Consider the following 23,792-nt stretch of genomic DNA (forward strand, 5'->3'; position numbering starts at 1 on the left):
CACCAGCAGCTCTGCAACTCTGCCAGCTCCCCAGAGTCACAGCTGATGAGAACTGGAAATGGGGTCAAGGCAAGGCCTCTCCACAGCCTTGGTCACCGTACTAATTTTTATTGGCCACTACTGGAAATACTTACCTGGATGCATGCAGAATCAGGTGGTAGCTTTCTCACAGCCATGTTACACTGCTGGCTTGTAGTTCTTCATCAAAGCCTTCACACTGTCCTTCCGGTGTACCCACAGTCAAATTACACATTTTCCAATGCAAAGTGCTCAAACGGTTTCAACTAGAAGCTGCAGAAAAGAGTTCCCAAAATAATAGAGGTATGAAATTTCTGCCAACTCTACTTTAGAACAGGAGAGGAGTACACAAGACAAATCTACCATGCTGTATTTTAAGACCCAAATCCACAAGTAAGAGGATTACAATAAAAAAGCATCGCTATCTAATGAAGTTATTTTTCTCTGACTGGCATGCAATCACATGACAGATCCTTACATGGAGATAGAAGTAATGCACCTAAGTTGTTTTCCATCAGAATGGCATTTCCAATGATCTATTAAGTCAACTCTAAACCCACAAAAACCAATTATAATTTACTGCAGTACCTTGCTGTCACACAGAGATGGATCTAAACAGTGTTCTAAGATTAAAACCTGATAAAAACACTGTTATTACTGGTCATCTTCCAGAAAAGTAAAATCATGTTTATACTCTCCAGTAGACAAGAGAATTAAGGAACACACTGTTACTGCTCAGAAAGGAAGGAAATAACACCTTTGCTCCATCTTTGCTATGCAGTACTGTAACTTGATGGAACAAAGGTCTCACCTGTAAGAATCTTTCCTGATTCTATCAGAGAAGAGCAAGTGTGTGCAAGCATGCAGCTGAGACACTGAGAAACCCAGCTAAACTACACAGCATGCTTCCCATAAGGCCAAGAACCTATGTCCTAAAAGCTGTCAAACATGAGTATACAAGAAGGAGCAAAAGGTTTGGAACTGTGAAAGGGGGTGTGGAAGCCCCTTCCTCATGCTGCTTCTTTCTTTCCTGCTGTAACACTGTTCCTAATCCCTTCCCTCTTACACATTTCTAAATCTGTAGCTTTAACCACAAATACGTACCCTAGCAGGTTTTACAGCAAAGAACTAGACTGAAAAGATAATAAAAGGAAGCAGATGCTGTAGATGGAAGCAGCATACAAATAAAGGTCTGCTTTGGAGTCCTGTTCTCTCCAGAGTATTTGCTGACTCCTCTTGCTCACTGCCTTTTCACAAGTGCCACAGCATTGCAGAGAACAGTCAGAAATGAAAGAAACTGAGCAAGAGCAGAGTTGACTCTTACTCTACAAAATACATACAGAAGAATGAAAGCAAAGTAAGTGGATCCAAAGTGAAGCTTTGTGGTATGGCAGACTTCAGATTTTACTTGCTGTAAAACCTTACTCAAAACATAAGAACAAAGAAGCCAAATACAGAACAGTGATCATTTTTCTGTAAGTGAATTTCTGCCCAACACATGAAACATCTAAGAAGTAACCCATGCAATCTTAATGTTTCAGTCACCACAAGTTCATTCATGATTGATAAAAACTCCCCTGTATTTTTCTTGAGTTTCTCAAAATTACAGAGAACATTTTGTATTTCCTACAGCCTCTTCCACCCTTCTGACAAGAGAAGAATGATGTATCCTAATGCGGTGTATTGTCCAAAGACCTCTCAGGACACAGGAAAGAAAACTGAATAAAGCAGAAAGGCTGCAGAGAAGAGGAAAAAAGGATGTTCAAAAGAAAATGTTCCTATTTCTTAAATCACAGCAGGTGCATAACACTTGGTTGTTTAGAGAGCTAATTATCCCACAAGAGCTTTTTCTACTTGTATGCTTCCAGTATAGCTATGCATTTTTCCTAGATGAGATCCACTTACTTAGGCACAATTGGGAGCTTTGGCTAGCTTCTCAGTATTAAATCACTTTGCAGACCACCTACAGGATGCTCTATGATTGTGGTTTACCCTCCCATTTGCAGATTTGCTTTGGTCCTGCAAACTGCTCAGAAATTATTTGTACACATCCAGGGCAGTCGGCATGTTTCTGTTAAGAGTGGGTACTGCATTTCCAGGGGTGCAGCCTTCAGAATTATTTTTTCATTACTTCCTTCCCACCTTTTTTTTTTCTTTCCTCCTTTCTGTGATTTCAAACAGACACCCACAGTAGATGCTTCACACTTTTCAGCCTGCCATGTGCATGCTGTCCCATCACCATCTGCTCCTCTGGCATGCACATACATGCTACGGGGAGCACGCTTGCTCCCCTGACACCTCCCAGAAAGCTTCGGCAACTCTCCTTCAACATCTCCAGGGGCCTTAAAAATACCACCTATGGCTCTTTTCAGCATTGCTCTCACAGACTTTGTCTTGCTTGGGCTTACCAGTCTGGAATATCTAACAGGACAGCTCCTTTTTGTGACTCAAAGCAAACACACATCTTTTTTTCCCATTCACTCCTGCCTGGATTAAAAGGGGAAATGATGATTTTACAGCAGGAAGACCCAAACAGCACCATTTTCGTGCTTACACCAGCCAGTTGTCATCAGCTGCATGGCTGCAGGCTTAATACTGCTCTCTTCATAAGGGAAATGTCTCCTGCTGCATAGCAAAACAGGCTGCAGGCCTTTCAAAGCTGCTCTGGTGGCGAGATGAGTCACCTCAGGCTACTGCCACACACAGGAAACCAAGCTGACAGCTCAGCTGCACACAATTGCATTAAAAGCACAAAAATAGAGATTTATACAAGGCAGCACCAAAGCTGGCTGCACACATCAGTGTGAGCCGAAGAGCCTCCAGGAGGGAGGCACTCTGCTCACCAGCCCAAGCACCTGCAAGGCTTTGCTGCTAATAGGATCATTTCCTTCTAAAACCTTCCCCATGGCAGCAGCCCAGGAACACGCACAGCTAAGTTAGGCTGAAAGGGAATTTTCCACCACCCACAAGCCTCTTTCTACCTCGCATAAATCTTCTCAAGCATAGGCCACACCAGCCTCTGCATATGACATGTAACAAGTAATTGGACACGATAAATCTCCAGGAACCAACTCCTATGTCAAGTTTCCTTTACACCCTCACATTTCAAATAAGCACATGTTGACTTTACACCTCCTTCCAGGTCCCTTCATGTTGCTATAACAATAGGATGGGGGCTTAGCATAAATCACTACACGGCCATTAAGCAGAAAGATCATTCCCTCTCTCTCTCTCTGTCAATTAAGCGATATCAGATACAGGCAGATACACTGACAAGAAGACATCCTTTTTCATCTGAGAAAATAAGCTTAAGCAATTCCTATATAATCATTCTTTTTCCCAGCAAGCTTTCTGGAGCACAGATAAGATCAAAGGCTGCTTTCCCAGCCAACAAAGTTATTAACACCTCAAGGAAAAAGTGATGTTACACAAAAGCCAGAGCCGTCTGATGGCTTCCTTAATCTGAGGATGGAGACACGTGGAGCAGCAGGGAGCCTAACCCCAGTACAAACAGGGCAGCATCTGCGCATGAATCAGAAAACAACACGCTTTTTGGGGAAGAATACATATTTTCAAGACATTTTCTTTGACAGAACAGTGCCCAAAATAAAAAAAATGCACATGTATTTTTAACTACAGAAAAACATCTTCATGGCACGCAATCAGAAAGCACAGCAGACAATGCGCTGCCTGCTGAAGTTAAGAGGAAAGGAGATAGGTTTTACCGTAAAGTTGTTTCACAAGCAAGTGAATTCTGAATCCATTTTCACAAGACAAACCCTCTTACCCCCAAGATCTCAAAAAATCCAGTCAGCTCAATTTTATTACGAACATGAAGATAACAGACCCATGGAATACATTTTAATTTAATTTTTGTCTTTGTTAGCTGGGAAAAGAGGCCAAACTGTAGGGAGTACTAGGGAAGGGAGTCCATTAGAAACTAGGAGCTCCATACAAGCAGATACAGTAAAACTGTTCCCTGTCTTTACTTTCGCTAAAGCCAACATACAGCATGGACTCTGATGTACAAAGAATGTTTTTCCTCCTATTTTCAAGAAAATTACTTCAACTCACTACCCCTTGACTTTCCTTTGTAAAATGTGGCTAGAATGGGCCAAAGGATTCAAAAGCTGCTGAGGAGAGACAACAAAAAGAGACAGAGATGTACAAAGTAAGGACATGAATTTGTTTCCTGAAGCTGTAACAATAATAAGAAAGGAGAAAGAATAATCTGGGCCAGCAGTTCCAAAAATATGACATAAGTATCATCTGCAGTTTGAAAGCGGTATGCAAATGACATCTGAACAGCCAAACTATGTTTGTGCATGCCACTGAGACTACATTTGTAAAAGCCTTGTGCAGAGTACAATCAAGCTAAAACAAACCACAAGCATTTAATTCATCATAACTAGCATAGCAAGAGCCTCCTCCCTAACACAGCACACTCTGACCCTCCTACCTGCACTACACCAATTTAAGGAGAGCCCTACCACACCTTGCCAGTGACCATCACGGTATCTAAGGCTCTTCAAGAGACATGCCAAAATTGCATCATTGTTACTTCAGCCATGTAAGGAAAGAAAACCTCCACTCTTCTAGAAAGAAAATATAGCTCAGAAACATGGAACTGAAAGGAGAAACATTGCATTTGAATTGAAGAAATGGTAGCATGCATTCCAGTTCCAGCCTGAAAAGCCTGGGAACATGGACATGGGAGAGGATTATGCATCTCTGCCTAGGTCAGTCCATAGCTCTATTCACAGATGCCCAAGAGAAATCAATGCAGAGAAAGCTATCAGAAAAAATTATTATTACTTAATATTTATGCAGCACTTTCCACCTGGCAATTTTTAGGCAAGCAATACATTAAGTAATTTACCAAGAAAAAGAAAAACATACATTGGCCTTCTTTGTGATCCGTAGCTCGTGCTTTCAGAGGAAAACAATTCTACTTTATTAAACTTTAAGGCCTGAATTTACTACACATGATTCACTGTTACATTTTAAATTGGTAGCGAGGTAATCAATCAGGTTATTAGCTCCAAAATGCATTTAACAGTGCATTTTGATAAGTTCCCATATTAAGAAAACCACAGAAAAAGCTGGAGCTGTTAACATCTTTTTTATCATTGGTTAAGAACAAGTTAGGGCACTGTAATTGTTGCTAAAAAAATCAAAGCAAACCAACCTGAAAAATATCCCACCTTACAACTTTGCCACCCTGGATTATTCTCTTGTCAATGATGCCCAGTTAGTGATTCTCCCTTATTTCAATTCATCTGTTGAGATCCTTCTGAAATCATTTCCAGCTACAACAGGGCTTCCTTTTTGTGGGTAGCAGCACATGTCAGCTTGGCACAGCTTTCCTTTTACACAAATGCAAGATGCTTCCTTGTGTTAATACAGAAAGCTATCAAAAACATACAGTGGCTGGATTTAAAAGCAGATTCCATAGCACTGGCTGTCATTAGCATTTCTAGCCAGCAACATTATCTGAAAATAAATCTTTTGGGGCTATGATTTAAAAAATACTGTTCACATGCTCACTGCCAACAGAGCAATTCCTGTATTTCAGATATTTGGTCCATCTCTCCTCTATGGCCTGTGGGATGAAGTGGCAGCACACTGATTTTTATTGCTGGTGAACTCAGACAAGAGACTGCTCTTTATAAGACACAATACAAGCACAAGCAACTATGATGGCTGCATCCACTCAATTCAGATCTCTTTTTTTTTTTTTAATGCATAAAATGGGTACATGAATTTAGGTGACATTCAAACCTTTGGCAAATAGCCAATCCACCACATCAGTAACATAAATATTGGTCATTTTTGACTTGGGATACCATGGCATGAATCACTGAAAAAATCAGGGACTCATCTTGTCTCCTTCTCTCCTTTAGCAGTAGGGAGATGAATTTCCAGAGGGGGATAAACTTTTTGTTCTCTGAGGTACTCAACTGAGCAAGGCTGGATACAAGAAAAAGGTGGATCGTTAACCCAAGTAAGCAGCTCTTTAATATGACATCTTGCTTTTGTAACTTCTTTATTAATCTTAACTGTTAGAAGACAAGTTAAATTGCGTGAGAGCATCTTGTGATTATTATATGTGCTCCCACAGATACAACTGATACTTTAAATTAATTTTCCTTAAAGTTTCCTTAGCAGTTTTGTATTTCTTCTATGCTCTGCTTGCAGCTGGTATTCCCACATAACTTACATAGCCAGGAGTCAAATAATCTCTTGAAAATCAAAAGTAGAACTATGAGGCTCAATACATCAGTAGTAAATACAGTAAACACTTGACAAAAATACAGACACAACTGGGGTGTGGAACCAGTTCATTTTCTTACATCTCTAAAAGCTTCTGTCTAATTAGGTTCATTTTTTGACAAACAAGAATGGGATTAGATCAGCATTATTGTTATTATAGCAGTCACATGACAGAACCTAGATGGTTATATTTGTCAAGCATTTGATCAATTTCTAGTCCTGTACTGGCCTCTCCTTAACAAAGCTCATGGGAGACTACATGACTTTCTCATGAGCAGGAATCATCATGTTTACCCACATGTCAGGGTTAACCCACAGTGGAATCGCCATCTTTATAAATACTTCACAACATTTCAAAAATGGCCTTCTGTCTGGGAGGAGAGGAAGATCATAGCCCATTTGTTCTCCCTCTTTTTTCTTGGAGGGAAAAGGGGAGAAGTCAAATTCTGTATTTCAGATAACAGAGACATAATTCCTAACAAATTGCAATGTCATGTACTGAAAACGTGGTCAGGAAACAACAACTATAAGCCCCTACTTGTTCATAGGACAAATATTTCACTGAAAGGTGGAGCAACATCAAAAAGCTAGAAAACAAATGGTCATTCTCAGCTCTGTCAGAGTTGCAGCTGGTATTCACGCAGGTTTAGATTAATCCATGAGACACTTTCTCATATCTCATCCCAGGTGTCAGTTAAGCAAGAAATCAGGCTCACGATAACCAAAGAGTTTAAAATCGCCTTCAAATCGTGCATAGAGGCGTCTTATGTCTCTCTTGCTAATTCCTGAAAAATACCGCTCTACTTTTGTTCTGTTGTACACTGTTATGCCTGGTGGGATGGTGGGGTATGACACCAAGTGGTCTATGCCAGCTGCTTTCAAGATATATGGAGCATCGTCCTCCAGGGTCTCGTGGTGTCCAATCACACTGTATGTGATTTCACAGGGAGCACAAAGTTCCACATATGTTACCCAGTGAATGATGTGGTCACCAAACTGAACATCCAGCCATCGGTGATTCGGGTCACCCAGGTAGCGCACAAAATCCTCAAACTGCAGCCCTTTGGTCTCTGTGCGATTCTTTCTGTATTTACGAATGATGCCAGGAGCAATTTCATGCCGGTACCAAGGTTCGAACCGAGGATTGTGCACAAACTTGTCTTTAAATGCAGAAATAAGTCTTTCAAATGGATCTCTAACAATAAAAAACTTGAAGTATAAATTCAGTCTAAACAGAGGAAGAAAAAAAATTAAAGAATTAAGGAAAGTGTTTAGCACATACTTTAAAAATGTACATAAACTCTGAACACAGCCACAGCAATGTGAATCTCAGAGCACTTGCATAGTCTACCAGTATTATAATCAATAGGACCAGAAATACCATTTCTGTCTTCTTACTAGCAGTTTTTGCATACAGGACAAAGAGGAAATAGTTTACCCCAGTTTCTACATTTTTTCCAAACTGGAGGAGTTTAGTTTATCTCAATCCATATAAACAGGAGACGAAAGATGCAGAGAACTCCAAGTCAAAGACATATGTTATGCCATGTGATCGAGCTCAAAAAGCAAAATACATAAGGGCATGGGGAAAAGTGCATTGCTGAAGCTAAATGCATACAGAAGGCTGCATTTTTCACTGGCAGGCAGTTAGATAAATTGCTGCTTAAGTTTAAAAAAAAAAAAAGTATTTTATTTGATGTTTTGTCATGTTTTCAATAACGGCTGAGAACACTATTGAGACCACATGTTTCAACAGTGAAACATGTGACCACAGTTTTCAAATGAATTTCACGTATTACTGTGATACTGTAATATGTAATATTCTGTAGTCAGATTATCTGTAGGAGAAGTAAATTGAAAACAAAGCTTATTTCAATAAATAACTAAGAAAAGAGATTGAGAGCCCAATCCTCACTGAAATAAGGATGGACTGGATGTGGATGGACTCTTTTCAGCCTCTAGAGCACTTGAATCATACTTCAGATTCTCCCGACTTACTCCTAGCCAGGCAGGGCTAGATAGAGGTCAGCAAACTACATCAACAGATCCATACCATCCTGCTTTCCATACCTAAAACTCTGGTAATTTCATGTTACACACCTGCAGCATAGCTTCCATGCTGAGCAGAGAATGCAGCAACCCAAGCAATAGTGGCATTCAATTTCATATCCTAACTAGGGCGCACTCCTAGGTGAACAGTGTTCAGGGCTGCACTCAGGGAGGGAGAACAGATCCCCTTTCTCAAGAAAACAGTGACAATACTTTGCTTTGCACAGTATCAATCCAATCAACTGACCCCAATTCTACAGGCAGAGCTGTGATAAATGTCCTTGTGCCACTGCATGCAACAAAAAACCCTGGGCTGAGCTCTACTGACATCTGACACATGTATAAGGGGTTGAGTCTTCAGAATGGCATAATGCACACAAACCCCATGCAGGCACACGCTTACACGTGTTCACTGTCATCTTATGTCCTGTTCTGTCCATGTTGCCACCCCTTACAGGGATTATATATGGCACAGGCTCCAGTAGAGATGAGAGCAGGCACAGTTAAAGATCTAGCCAAAGTAATGTAGATGTTCTATTGCAGAGTATTTTTTGGCTCTGAAAATAACTAGAAGCACTTGAACAGGAAGACAAAAGTGGTTCAGCTGAATGGAAAATATTGTGGGGCTAAGAAGCACTAACAACTTAAATCTAACCAGTTCAATCCCAGTAATTAAGTCTGCTGCAACGACAATCTTACCCGTAGGCAGTAAGGTTTACCATGCAAGACATCAGGAATGGGCTGTCCAATTAAACCTTCAGTTCTGAAGGTCAGCTATCTAACAACTAGGTATGCACTGAATTACAGAAACCTTATATCCAAGGAGTTGGTTCGCTCAGCTAACCATACCACAAATTACACTGGTGTTCTCCTTCAAAGCCAGTAGGAAGGCAGACACAGCAACATCTGTGAGGGTAACAGAATAGTGCCATAATACAAGTGGTGGAGCAGAAACTCTGCTGTCCTCAGTTTCAGATGCAGACTTCAGCTGTACCCTTGATTGCTCATAACACCACTGACCTCAACCCCGTCCCTCATCAGAAGGGCCACTTACCGTTTTTTAATTTCAGAGTCACTGAAAGAGGACAAGCGTGGAAGGCCATTCTTCTCATGATCATGTACAATGTTTTCTGGGATCTCTTCTATGGAAGAAAATGCTCCTAGACAAATCAAAATGACAGAGCAAGTGATTCATTCAAGGGAAAAAGCAGTGAGTATAAGCAAGCATGTGTGCCTTTGGCTGACAGTTTTATGTCTTTCTCTTTTCTTTATTTTTACCATTTAAAGTTACTATGTTTAAAACTGTTAAATTATGAGAGATTCTGACTGCAAAGTGGAAACCTGCTAAAATTCTTTAGGGTATATGACATCGAGGTCCAAGACCAAATGGCCCCGAAATTCTCAGAAAAGCATATTATGCAAATTTCATCAACAATTATGTCTAAGCCTGTAACTCCTCACATGTCAGTGTCCCCATTCCCTTTCCCTCTGCCTGCCCATGCAAATGGAGGAAGACTTTAAAGATTAACTCAGACGAAGGAACCAGCTTTTTGGCTGAGTTTCAACCACCAACAAAAATAAATGCTATGAGCTGCTTTTGGAACTGCTTCAATGCAAAAGTACTTTGCTGTCAGGATCCATAAAGTTTTTTTAACAAGTATGCTGTGCTGAAACAAAAATTCCAATCAGAGAATACTCCACAGATTAAAAGGCACTAAAATTAACAACAAAAAGTCTCCAGATACTAATTTCTGCAAGCACATAAGCTGACAAGAAAAATAATGTCACTTAACTCTGCTGCGTTCATTTTAATATCCTGATCCAGGAAAGTTTTATGACCTTGAGAAACATCTCATGTGGCCCCTTGGGCTTTAGGCATAAGCCTTCACACAACCGCATCATTTCAGAGTATCAACCTGCAACAAGCACAGGGCGCTACAAAACAAGCCCGTTAGGTGAAAGTCTCTACAGCCTTCTCGTTTCCAGAACTGAAGCGAATAATACACACCAGTCAGCTGCTCAGTTTTCCAATTTTTTTTTCCTGGAGGGGGCAGGGCATGACAGGTGGGGACTGGAGTTGTATTTTAGCAATTTCATGTTTTCAACTGTATTTTTTGGTACTACAGGTAACTCACATGTGGACAACGGATGTCAGATTAGACAGCCTCAGGAACCGATACCTTGCATTTATTCAGAGAACATATTCAGTACAAGCAGTAGCAGAGTTACCCCCCCCCACAGTGCCACAGCTGCATTTCCCCATCCTGAATCTCCAAATACCACTTAGGTATTTGAACATAAATTATTCCCCCTCAAGTACGAGCCCTGCCTTCTGAAACTACCCAAAGAGGAGAAAGTTAGATCAACCACAGCAGTAGCCTTCATCAGCAGACACCAGTGCACTTAAGTGGCAGCTTAAGGCAAAAGGGACCAGTGTTTATGGGGAAACAATTTTTTATCATTATCTAACATGATAAAACTAGGAAACTCAAGGTGAAAAGTTCCCTGCTTTTAAGATGTGAGTTATCCTCCACTTGGCGCAGCCAATATATCCCTGCCCATCCTGAGGCGTTCTTTGCATGTTATCTTTTAAATGCTGATAAGAGAGGTACTTCTAATGTCCTCATATAGCTCCATATTTAGTACTTAGAGTGTGACTTTCATAGGTACTAAGACACATGCACACACACAGGTATGGGTGTATCTCTGCTAGATTTTTAGCTCACATCCATAGATCAAGGATGAAACAAACATTAAAGTTTTTAATGTTAGTACTGCTTGCTAGAAAAATTTTGCTGAGGCACACAGTTCATTTGCTTATTTTTCAAACATACTCATCCCTTTATTCCTTCTTTCACCATTTTTTATAACATAACTTTGGTGAGCAAACTATTGCATTAAGCACCTCAGAATCTTCGTAACTCTTAAGATGGTTCACTGATAGAACATACACAAGATTTCAGCAATATAGACCAACAGCACCTGCCAAGTTTTAACTGGCTTTCTTCATAGCTAAGATCTCTAGTTAAAAGTCACTGGCCTTTAGTCAGAAATTTCATATTATTGCTACTTAGGAATTACGATACCTTGTCATATACTTTCAAATTCTGTAAATTAGTGCACCCCTTCAAAGATCAGAAACCTACCTACCACATGCATATGGGGACTCTGTCATGACTCAAATAACTTTTGAGCCAAGAAATAACAATACTTATTTTTACAGAAAGAATAGATCTCATTTTAAGGGGATCTTTTGAAAGGACTAGAAACAACTGTGATAAATGCAAAGCTGAAATTAAGTATCAGTGTACAGAAATGCAGAAAGAATCCATTTTAGTTGCCCCAGTTAGAGCAATTCTGTTTCCTCCTGCTCTTCAAAGAAACCCACACACCCATGGAAGAGTAGATACCATTCAAAACAATCAAGACTTTTTTCCACTGAGTGTTGCCCACTTTCGGCGTCTGACAAAACAGGATCTTGTGCTTGTCACACACAAATATTCGGTCCAAGACGAACTTGGAAACTGCAGTATGAGAGAGATCTCTCAATGCAGTGTCTCTGCAGACATTCCTGAGAAGCTCGAGTCTTTCCATATGAACCAGGGGTTGGCGGATCAGACTTCCTGAAAAAGCTTTTCCAGTTGGCTTTATGAAATGCAGAGGAGAAAGAAAAAACAAAAGTGAAAGATTTCAGTTTTCAGATCAAATTCTCAGGTATAAAAATCCCCAAACTACGCACCCTAATGACTCCCAGATTCATGATTAAAACATTGCTATGTATTAATTAAAGGAGTAGCCCACAGTTTGCTTTCTGCGCTGCTGCTATACATTGTTTCAACTCTTAAGACATTACATGGTAGTATACAGTAGTAAGAGCTTTTCCATACAGTAATTTAAGTCTGCTGCACAGCAGCAGTGTCTTATCTGTGTGGATAAAACATGCTTTGATCAAATACTGGAACTCCCACAGAGTTTCAACAACCTGTAAGAAAGCTTCTGAGAGGTTAGGACAGGAATTTCAACATAAATTATGCTTTAAACTCTGAGAAAATGGGGCTGACCCATGGTGTGATTCTTGGGGACATCCTGTGCAGAGTTAAGAGTTGGACTTGATGATCCTTGCGGGTCCCTTCCAACTCAGAATATTTTGTGACCCATCTGGCAGGGAAAGAATTTAGGATAAAAATTCTGTGTTGTTGTTTGCTAGCACCTGTAGGCATTCACTGTTTCCATTTATCCAAGTTGAAATAAAATCAGGTGAATAAAAATGTGAACAATGAGCATCAGTGTGACAAATAAAAGAAGTAGCAGGATACCTCTCCCCAAAAATGGATGAGCTGTTTCACACGTCTCATTTTCTGAGACTTAGATGGGAACCACAACCACCTCTTGCCTCACAACTAGTGCAGTGAGAGGAAAAAGGAGCTTCTCTGATTAAGAGGTGATGGGAAAGCTTAAATTTCTACTGACAAATTTTCACCTTTCCACTAACTGAATGGCAATCCCCAATATCAATACAGACTAAGGCATGAACTGATTGAGACCAACCCTACCAAGGACTTGGGGATACTGATGAGTGAAAAATTGGTATGTGCTGGCAGTGTGTACTTGCAGCCCAGAAAGCCAACTGCACCATGGGCTGCATAAAAAAGCACTGTGGCCCGCAGGTCAAAGGAGGTGATTCTCCCCCTGTACTCTGCTCTACTGCCACCTGGAGTGCTGCATGCAGCCCTGGGGCCTCAGCACAGGAAAGACCTGGACCTGTGAAGGGAAGGTTCAGAGGAGGCCATGAAGATGGTCCGACATGGAGCACCTCTCCTACGAAGACAGGCTGAGACAGCTGTGGCTGTTCAGCCTGGAGAAGAAAAGGCTCCAGGAAAACCTCACTGCCACCTTTCAATGCCCACAAGGGGTTTTTAAGAAAGACAGAGAAACTTTTTACGAAGGCCTGTAGTGACAAGACAGGGGTAATGGTTTTCAACTGAAAAAAGATAGGTTTAGACATTAGGAAGGAATTTTTTCCTATGAGGCTGGTCAGGCACTAGAACAGGTTACCCAGAGAAGCTGTAGATGGTCCAGCCGAGAAATATTCAAGGCCAGGTTGGATGGGGCTCTGAGCAACCTGTTCTAATGAAGGGTGTGCCTGTCCACGGCAGACGAGCTGGAACTAGATGATCTTCAAAGGTCTCTTCGAACTCAAACCATTCTGTGATTCTATGATTTTAGGTACAGCGTCCAAGTTACAGATGAAAAAGGAATTATTTTTGTCCCAAGCTTCCACAAGGAAAAAAATATTCTCCTTTTTCTGTTTGTTACTCTTCTTCAATATCCCCTGCTCAGAATGCGATCTGAACAGTCTGTCAGATTATTTTATCTGTCCAAACAATTCTTTCTGCATGCAACCAAAATTAATGTTGTTATTCTACATTTCATGCTGTCAGGAAGCCAAGAGGGAATTGGTTTAGATCCAGAAACCTTATTATCCTCTTCCATACTAGTAAAGAAAGCATTTAAAACTCACTACACATATCTGCCAATCTTCCACTGAATGAAGTGTTTTTCCCAAGTATTTTGAGGGTAACTTAAATTTCATGTTTTTGAAAAATGAAAGCAAAAAGAGTCGTGTTTATACAACTAACCTATGTTCCATGCTGCATCATAAAAATACTTTAAATATAAGATGACTTACATATTAATGCAAAAAAAAAAGAAAAAAAATTGGGATTTAGCCCACTCTGCAAATGGTCTCAAATTTACATTTGTATAAAGGATTTTCAGAGTTTCCGTGTCAATCTGCTGAAAGCACGGAACTATGCATCCAAAAGATCAACTGGTATTGATTACTATTGTGTTTATATTCTACTTTGGAAAAATGCTGAAATGTGACACATAAAGAGCACAAAAGATGAAAAAGAAATTGACACTGATAAAAAGAAACAGAGAGATTGGGCAGAGATCTAAGAGAATAGAGAAGACACAGGCCTGCCCTCAACAACCACAACCTGATCTCTATGGCAAGACAGAACTTGAGTAATCCAAAACTGGGCCATTATATGAAAAAGGCTAACAAAAATGACTGTTCTGACTTGATAAAGGAATACTGTAACAATTTTCTCCTAGAAATGGAAACACATTAAGTTCAATCATTCAGATGAAACAAGACAGCAGGTTACCGTGACAAACCAGCTCTGTGAAGTTAAAATGAATTCTGTTGGCTCTATCTAAATAGAACAGTCTGAATAAGTAATTCCTGTCTATCAATTCACCTTAACATCAGGAAGCCCTTCCTTAAGCTCTTATTTTTTTCTACTCTTTAACACACATAACCCTTATCTCAACAGTATGCACCTGGAATTCTTCAGGCCAATGTTTTTCCTCTGGCACATGTACCTCCTCCACTTTTGTAACAGCTGTCAGTATCAATGGCTCTTGCTTGGCACCATAGCCTAAAGAAGGAAGAGAGATAACAGCATTACAGAAGATGAGGAGAAGGCAACTATTTCTGCTTTACAACTAAAACACATGAACTTTACGTTCTGTATTAAGCTTACAAAACATTAGAATTTGTTTCTACATGGAAAGGCACTAGACAAGACAGGCACAAACTATGAATATTTTAAAGGATGTACTCTGTGGGAATTTTGGATGCAATTTCATTTGAGTTTTATCAAAGAAATATGCCCATCATCTTTTACTTGGTTTTTTTGGTTGTTTGTTTTGTTTTTTTCTAAAAACTGTGCAGATAGACATCGAAATCTTGAATCCAAATATCGCAATTGATAGACAATTTGGACTTGTGCATAGGAGATTTATATTTTCAATAAAAAACAATCTATCAGGTTTCTCTCTCCCCTTGCACTAGTAGAAATGTTTCTTCTTCTGTAAACTATTAAACTTACAAGAAGAAGTGTTGTTACAGACACCCTTTTATTTCTGTGGTACTCTAAGTAAGCACCTATAACCAACAATAAAGAAAGATCCCCCCTTCCTTTGTTACTGGACCAATGGCCTTCCTTAGAAATTCTCACAACAACAACAAACTCTGCTCATACTCTTGTTCCTTTTATTGGTTTTAGGGCAGCTAATAGTTTGAGACCAATTTAAAGCATGTAAGGGAAGAACCCTTTTCATCTTTTGCATTTAGTATGGTACAGAAAAACCAAAAAATAACACAAGGTTATAGCTTTAGTCTACACATTGCAGAAAGATCAAAAATAATTTAAAGCAGCTTTCGCTAACTACAAAGCAAAAAGAACACAATTTCTCTCTGAAAATTTATTTCCATCTATATTGGATTACTTTTCCCTTCATACAGATTCTTCTATGAATAATGTTTCTTCATCTGCATCCACAGGGGCTTACCGCTTTATGGTTGAGAAAATGTGTGTACTGCCTATGTCCTTTTCTTCAGGGAGTACTCTGCCTACACTGGATTTTAACAAAGGGCACGCATGGAAAAGCAAGTTAAAACTGAAAGCAATGTAAGCGTTCAAGCACTGTAATTATTGCTGTGCGCAGACTTACTTCATGGTATTCTTCTGGAAAATACAAGTAATCCGATTCAGCTAAACTGTTTTTCACTATCATTGTGTAAAAGCATGCCTGTAGATGCTACAGAAACTTGCTCCTTAAGAAGTTCCTACTGTTCATGCACCCAGGACATTAGTAAAAGGCTTAAACAAAAGAACATTGATTCATTGAGCATCTGCTGGTTTTATTCTATCTGCTAAGAAGACACATCCAAATAAGAAGAATTTCTGACAAGTCATATTTTATTAAGTCTAGAAGAGCTTCTCCAGAATTTACCATCCTGTTTGGACTTTCTCCAAAATTCTGTTGGTATATTCAAAGTATTTCCCTTCATTAGTTCTAGTACACTCCAACACATATATACACTTAACCACAGTCATGCCTTTGCAGGACAAGCTTAAGAACTTATATATCATCTGGTTAGAGAGCTATTTAAAAGGAGTGGAAGATTCAGCATAGAAAAAAATAAAAAAGAGAAAAAACTCGGCAAGCCAAGATAAAAAAAAAGCAAGTAAATGCAGAGGGTATGCTGTAGTAATTATTTTTTTTAACTACATTTTAATTTTCCTGACAAATTCTGATGAAAAGAACCACTCAAAGAACACCTGAGCTGGGAAACGAGTTGGCATAGAGTGAAATACTGGAAGATATAACTACCTAACGTAAGACTAGCTGATTTGCAGATGTACCAGGACAGAACAGCCGGGTCCAAGGAAAGCTAAGTTAGTCTACAGTTCTCCTCTGCAAGATTTGCTGAATAAATCTCCACATAGATGCGTACTATTTATAAAGGTACACCTAATGTACTTACCCCTTATCAAGTTATTGAAAACTATGGCACCTAGTATCAGTGCTTCAAAAGTTATTTTTTTTTTGCGTATCTTAGGAAGATTCAGAAACACAGACCTCTTAAGACTGTAAGTCATATCATCACCTTCACCCAAAACTCTGAGTAGGATGGCTTTGTAAGAGCAGCTCCCCAGCAGACAGAAAACTAAAATGCTAGGTGGTGTCATCAAATGGCTTAAATTCTTCATCATCTTAATAACATCTCAGCTACTTAAGCTAAGCAAAAGCCTGTAAGCTGTTTACAAGTCAAACAGCAGGTGATAAAACTGAATGCAAGAAGCAGGGCAGAGGTGGCTAGGCAAAGTGCATTGCAAATGAAATAAAACTTTCCACAAGTTTTACATAATACCTCTGCCACAAGACAAGCAGTCACAAGGAGACAGAAACTAGAATCATGTGAAATGAACTCTTCAATATCTTCTGAGTCTCTTTTAACTTTAAACAGGTAATAGTACTCTGTTGTTTTTGCACAACTCCTACCCCTAGTAAATCAAGATACTGACACTAAATGTATTTGAAAAAGCAGACCTACCAAAACAGTACTGTCAAACATGATCCCTCCTGTTCTTAACCATCAAAACCCCCACCATGACATTAGACTTGCAGACTTCTAGCAAGGAAAGAAGGAGCTGAATATCAGCACTGTCACTTCTAGAAATTTAGTTGTTCTGTTCTCAGTCCTACTGAAGAAGTAGTAACATGCCAAGAACTACTTTTCATAGAAAAGAGTATTTGTGTGAAGCACTATTCAATTTTCTGTTTCACATTAAACATTAAAGCTGAACTTACCATCTGGGTCTTTAAAAGTCAGTGTGATAAATTTGCTAGCAACCATGAACATGAATATCACCCAAAAGCATGCAGCTAGCAGCAGCCACTGGTGGTGCATGTTGTCAGATGTGAGCCATATAAAGTTGGCACTTCCTGTTTGAAAGAGAAAAGATTGAAACACTAGTTATTTTTGCTACAGTTTAGAAAAATACTTTCTATAACCTAAAAGAAAAAACTTTAATACGTATGTGTGTCGTAAAACACAGCAGTAGATTTCACTTTTTACTTTTTGCCCATTCAGTCATATTTTTAACCAGTGTTAAGGCTGAGGCAATGTAACCACTGACTGCTATCAAAAGGAGGCTTCACTTCTTCACCCCTGTGTACACATTCCCAGCCTCCTGATTGTGCTGAGAATAGCACTGGCTGGCTGACTGCTCGGGGAGACAGATCAGCAAAACCCATGATTTTTTTAAAGAAGAGTTTATTTTTTGATTCAGCTTAGCAAGACAGCCCAATGCAGAAAAGGAAGGGAGCATGAAGAACGCTGTGCTCTCAGTGGTAGATGTAACATTAATACTGTTCTTGGTTATCCCAAGTCAGCTTATGACACATAACATGGACTCTTCCCCTGTCCGGCCTACAGAAGCTACCAAGCTGCAATGCTAAGCTTAACCTGGCCAAATATTTTTCGTTTTCCTTGCAGCAGTGCCTACTACCTGTAGCTGTATCCCTGCCTCAAAGACACAACTTTCTCAGGAGTGCAGGAAGGGTTACCCAAACAGTTGAGACTGCAGCTTTAATGTGCAAAGAAACCACCCACAGGAACAGACTGAATACATGCAGTTTTATCCTGATTTTTGAAACTGCAATCCTAATAAATTATTTTCCATGACTGTAAGTTAAGATTAAATATAAGGAAACCGATGATAAAAAGGATTGAAGCTCCCAGCCACTAAGAGAAATGGAAAATGTTAAGCTGTATCTTTTGCTGAATTGCCAGCTTCTGATGGGCAATACACACAGGGGTGGAATCAGGCATCTGTGAAGCTCCACTACAAATAAAAAACAACCCACAACCAAAACCTAGAAAAACACAGCTCTATTGTCTCTACTGTTGCTGGAGAGGTAAGACACCTGAGGGGCTGAACTCAAAAGAAAGAGTGAATGCTTCCTTCTGAGGACGTATGCAACACAACATCAGAACACTTAACTGAAGAGGACCTAATACAAAAATCTCATACAATTACATCCTCACAGCAATCCTGTAACTACCAATAGGATCAAACTCAGTCCTAAAGTAGCCACACGCAACTTCAGCGAGAGTCATAACTGCATGGTTTGTGATCACAATTTCTATACAGCCATTTGAGTGAATTGCCAAGGAATGTAAGAAATGCCCTCATTCCCAGTTATGATGCTAAAAAATGTTAGTTAATACTTCTAAGGAAGCGTTTATTAAGTTTTTCAGTCATATACCAGTATTCCATCTTCTTCATTCCCACAAAGCATCAATAACAAAAGTAAGATACTACTGCTACAGGTGCCAATTGCTTTTCCAACTAGCTTTTGCCTTCCAGCAATATAAATGTTTCCAGGAAGAGTTCTCTCCACAGCTGACAGCAGTGAACCATCTTCAGGATATGCTGAAAGTCTGTGCAGGCAGTCAAGCAGTTCAAAACACATTTGGGACCCAAATGATGTATTCAAAATGGGTAAGAGGAGGTAAAGAACTGAGTATCTCCAGTTAAAGGGAAAAAAATTTAGCTAGGGTGCCAGTGTTCAGGCCTACTTTTATTTTCTCGGTGCAGCATTTTTCAGCTTGGCTTCTGAAAGTTCCCTTCTTTCCCCCTCTTCTTTCATGAGTTCATTTTTAAGTACTTCTAAAAACACCACACCTAGGTATCAACTGTCTTTTGGACACTTAGAGGTGCTGTGACCTCCATTAAGACAATGTTTGTCATCTCCTGTTTTTTGCTGCAATTCCCTGGCTCACAACTGAGCATACCATGTCCAAAACATGTTTATTCTTCATGATCTGGAAGACTGTTGACCAGGAAAGGCAAATACGGTATGAATTCCATCAGACTTTTCAGTCTGGCCTCTTTTCAGCTAAGCAGTTCAAAAGTTATTCCCAACCTACCACTGCACTAGTGCAAAGCCTACCCTAAGATTCATGCTGAAAACCACCAGGTCTCAAAGGTCCTCATTTTTCAGTCTGCCATGAAATGCACCATCTTCCACTTAGGCACTGAGATTTGTCACCTTCACTTTCAGACATCACATTCATTTCCAACTCTCACAGATGACAGAATTCAGACTGACTATCAAGACACAAAAATGTAGAAACAACATTTTTTACTTTTTGGGTAGCTCTGCTAAAACCATGAGAACCGTTCAACATTCTAAACACAATGCAGCGGGCTGACAGAAGCTTGCAGAGAACACTCTGCAGGAGGAAAATCTCTAACCATCAGCTACAGGCTTTTCAGAGGTATAATGAAAGGTCTGGGCCAAACCTCTCTGCCCAACTCAGTATATTTGTTCTACATAAAGCAGGGTAGAAACAGCCTCCAACATTCATAGCATCCCTGCTAGTCTGCCCACTTTTATAATGGTGACGGATGCACACCATTCAGTAAGAAGTATTGATCCATATCCCCTTACGTAATTTATGTATTGGATTTCTAAGAAATTGTGTTAAGTCACATGGGAAATGCAGTTTCCATGTGCTCTGACCTGAAATGCAGTTAGTGTAGACAGGACCCTGCTGCCAGGTCCTGTGCTGTAAGGACAGGAGAGCATTTCAGCCAAAGTCACCTACAAGCAGTACAGTTCTCACCTCAAGCACAGGGCTTAGAGAGTAGGAAGGGGTCAGAACTGCAGCCACATCCATAGGAACCACCACTTCTACCCTTGAAGACGTGGAAGCTGAGAGGAAAACATTAAGCAGTCTTGTCTACTCTTTTTTTTTTTAATGCGCACAGGAAATCTGCAACCATACCCATGAATGTAAGAGCCTTGTCAGAGGATCTGTCATAACGTAATTATGATGTTACTACACTGTTACTCACTTCTAGCATCCTAAAGTACATCTGTATCAGCAGCACATCACCCATCTCAAGAAGCAGAACTCTTCAAAGTTACAGACAGAAGTACCTCAACATGCTCACTTAAATGCAATGATCAGTACTTTGTAAAAAAATAATGTGTTTATGTTGTTTCTCTGTCTCTACCTTAATATTTTTATTGTTTTCACATAGGGCAATTGCATTTCCTATTTTATCTCCAACCTTACTGCATTTCTGTTGCTTCTCTTGCACTTATTTTCTAGTAAATACAAGTACTAGCTTCTGTTTTTCCTCTTTAATAGTTTCCTTCAGCTTCCAAAACAGTCTTCTATTTCTGGTTGCCTAAAACACAATTTTTCTTTACAAGTAGAAAAAAATGAGAAATATGTTGACGGTTTAGTCCATTTTCTCACAAGGAAATACACAGAGTTTTCTGGTTACTCTTTCTCCCTCTTATTGCAATTCTACACTTTTTAGGAGTGATCTCAAAACTCCTGTCCCTACCCATTCCTCTGTCCTTCCCCCTCGGGCTACCACAAACTGCCACATAACCCTCAGATTAGCCAGATGAAGAGTTTTGCATGAGAAAAAATGGGATCACCAACACACACACAAACATGAACCAAAGATCAAGACACAGAGTTGCAGGCTTGACCCGTTGCCCGCAAGTAACCTGCTACCTCCAATAAACACTCATTCTTTGCACAAGACCGCTGTCTTCAAGTGACTGATGGGACAAAGTGCGAAAGATTTAAGCAGCATTAAAACTCAGTGCAGTCTCTGCTCTGCAGCTTATGCTGCTTGCATAGGGGCTCCTTGGCAGGACAGTCCTTGCACGCATCGTGAATGGCAGTGACACGCCAGGAGGCTCAAACTCCCAACTGCGTGCCCAATCAGCACATGATTAATGACGTAACTAGAAATGGAACTGGTAAGGAAAGCAGCAACTAACTGGGACACCTAAGCCATTTTCATCAATGCTTCCTTTGTGTTATCTTACAGGTAAGAAAATCTGGCCAATTTGTTAAATTTAAAAATATTCCTGACTAATAGCTATCACAGACGGTCCTTTGGCAAGTTGCGTGGTGCTACTAAATATTGTAACATACATCGTAACAGGCTGGTTCTTTCCTAAGGCTTTGCTCCTCCCGAGGGCACTGACAGGCCTGTGCGTCTGCTCTTCCAGCTCCGGCTGGGGCGCGGAGCGCTGCCTGCGCACGCAGCTCACCTGTCAGCGGGATGTGAACCGAGACCCGGGGCAGCAGCGCCTGCACCAGCTTCGTGACCCACCTCAGCCCGGGGCAGGCCCGGCGTGTGCCGGTGTCGCGGCCCCGGGCTGCGCCGGGACCCTGCCTCCCCTCCGTACGCCGTGCCCTGACAGACACCAGCTCCCACTCCAGCGAGCGCTCCATGCTCTTCACAGCTGGGAAGGGCAGCGGCTCCTCTGTCCCCTGCACCCAGGCTTCCTGGGTGCTCCATTCATTCCATAAGAGCAGAGCGGTCCCCGCCAAGAAGAGGGGACAGGGCCGTGCTCTGACCGGCAGGGGACGAGCCGAGGTAATGGCCAGCCCCAGCCCGGCTCCGGACGCAAGGACCTGGGCTGAACAGACATAAACTTTTCCCGTTCTGGAGGAGGACGACGAAGCTGGGCGGGCTTCCCCTCACCCCCAGGAGGGACGGACGACACATGCCCGCAGCGCCCGCTGGCTTCCCCGCCCAACCCGGGATGCCGGAGGAGCCTGTGCCCGGGGCTGGCGGCCGCCAGGCCTCCCCCCGTGGCCCTCCCCAGCCCCTCCCCGGCTTACCGGCCCTCCAGCGCCGCTGCCCGCGGCCCCGGCCCGCGGCGGCGGGGTCCCGCCTCACTCGGCAGCACGGCCGGCCCGCTCGGGCAGCCCCGGCTGTCGGCGCATCCCCCCCGCCCGGCTGCGGGCGGCGGCGGCGCCTCCCCGGCCCCGCTCAGCCCCTGCCGCCGCCGCCCGGCCCTGCCGCCGCCGCCTCCATTTCCTCCCAGGGCCGCGGGCAGGCCCCAGCCCCGCCGCCGGGAAGGGGAGGAAGGTGAAGGCCGCCGCGGGGACGGCTCGGTTCGGCTGCGAGAAGACGCAGCGCCGCACCCGGCCGCCCGAAGGCGGGAGGGAAGGAGGGAGGGCTGGGCAGCTCTGCCCTCCTCTCCCCGCCTCTTCCCTCCTTCCCCTCGAGTGTGGCTTTCCGGCTGGACTCATATAATACACGTGTATACGTGTGTTTGGGTTGTTGCGGTTTTTTTTTTTTAACGGCTAAAACATCTTTCGTAGGTCACTAATGCTCCTGTTTAAAAAAACCATATAGATGTGGAAATCACAGAACCATTAATATTGGAACAGACCTCTAGGATCTTCGAGTCCAACCGTTTCCCCAGCACTGCCAAGGCCACCACTAAACCGTGTCCCCGAGGGTCACATCCATATGGGTGCTGTGGGAAGGTGATTGCACCGCTGCCCTGGGCAGTCTGCACCCATGTTTGACAACCCTTTCCACAAAGAAATTTTCCCAAAAACCTGACCTAGATCTCCTCTGGTGCAATTTGAGCCTGTTTCCTCTGGCCCCATCACTTGTACTTAGGAGATGAAATCGATCGTTGCTCGGCTACAGCTTCCTGTTAGGGAGTTGTAGAGATGAAGAGTCCCTTTCCATGTGACTCTTCCTCCCTGATGTTTCTCCAAACACTTCTTACTATTTCTTCAATTGTCTGAGGCCCACCATCAGGCAGGAAAGTTGCCCTTGGCCAGGCAGGAATGAAAAAAAAATGTAAAAGCAGCTGGCAGAGCCAGGCATTGCCCAACGCCTCACCCTGACACGGTAGACACAGGGCGGGTGTAGGCTCCAGGAGAAGAGGAACACTGCCCTAAACCACTGTGAGAAACAGCTGTAGTGTGAAGGCGGGTGTTGTCTGAATGCTGCTGTCCACAGCCTTTAGCTAAGCCCAGGCTCCTTTTCCCCCAAAGGCACTGCATAGTGCACACAGTCACTGCACACAGCTGTACACTCAGTGCTCAGCTCACTGGACAAGAAACATGCTCACAGTGGACAAGCAAAATGCTCACCTTGAGGACTCTGATACACACAAACCCCATGAAAACCCGGTGATGGTGATCTTCTTAACATCTATTTAAACAGGTCCTCTTGAGGACATATTGCAGTCTTACAGGGCACTCCTCCCTGTTAGAGGAGGATTTAGCCCCTCTGATCCATGTC

The 23,792-nt window shown here is 41.9% G+C and overlaps 1 protein-coding gene across 1 annotated transcript; it reads right to left on the reverse strand.

Annotated features, from left to right (window-relative positions):
- Positions 1-1,391: 1,391 nt before the first annotated feature.
- CHST10 (carbohydrate sulfotransferase 10) lies at positions 1,392-22,472 on the reverse strand. The gene is made up of 6 exons (XM_032100359.1): positions 22,367-22,472; positions 17,509-17,643; positions 14,689-14,786; positions 11,751-11,985; positions 9,395-9,500; positions 1,392-7,519 (listed from the first exon to the last, which is right to left on the reverse strand). The coding sequence occupies exons 2-6, from the start codon at positions 17,606-17,608 to the stop codon at positions 6,982-6,984; spliced, it is 1,077 nt and encodes a 358-aa protein (XP_031956250.1). The 5' UTR covers positions 17,609-17,643; positions 22,367-22,472; the 3' UTR covers positions 1,392-6,981.
- Positions 22,473-23,792: the final 1,320 nt, after the last annotated feature.

Source organism: Corvus moneduloides, chromosome 2, assembly GCF_009650955.1.
Source record: "Corvus moneduloides isolate bCorMon1 chromosome 2, bCorMon1.pri, whole genome shotgun sequence".
NCBI classification, from domain to species: domain Eukaryota; kingdom Metazoa; phylum Chordata; class Aves; order Passeriformes; family Corvidae; genus Corvus; species Corvus moneduloides.

Bases quoted from the DNA above. Each gene is read 5' to 3' on its own strand.
- CHST10 (XM_032100359.1), bottom strand. From the start codon at position 17,608: ATGCACCACCAGTGGCTGCTGCTAGCTGCATGCTTTTGGGTGATATTC. The intron at 11,986-14,688 runs GTGCATACTGTT...CATTTCATAAAG, and splicing joins ATTGGCCTGAAGAATTCCAG to CCAACTGGAAAAGCTTTTTC. The intron at 9,501-11,750 runs GTATCTACTCTT...TGATTTGTCTAG, and splicing joins AGTCTTGATTGTTTTGAATG to GAGCATTTTCTTCCATAGAA.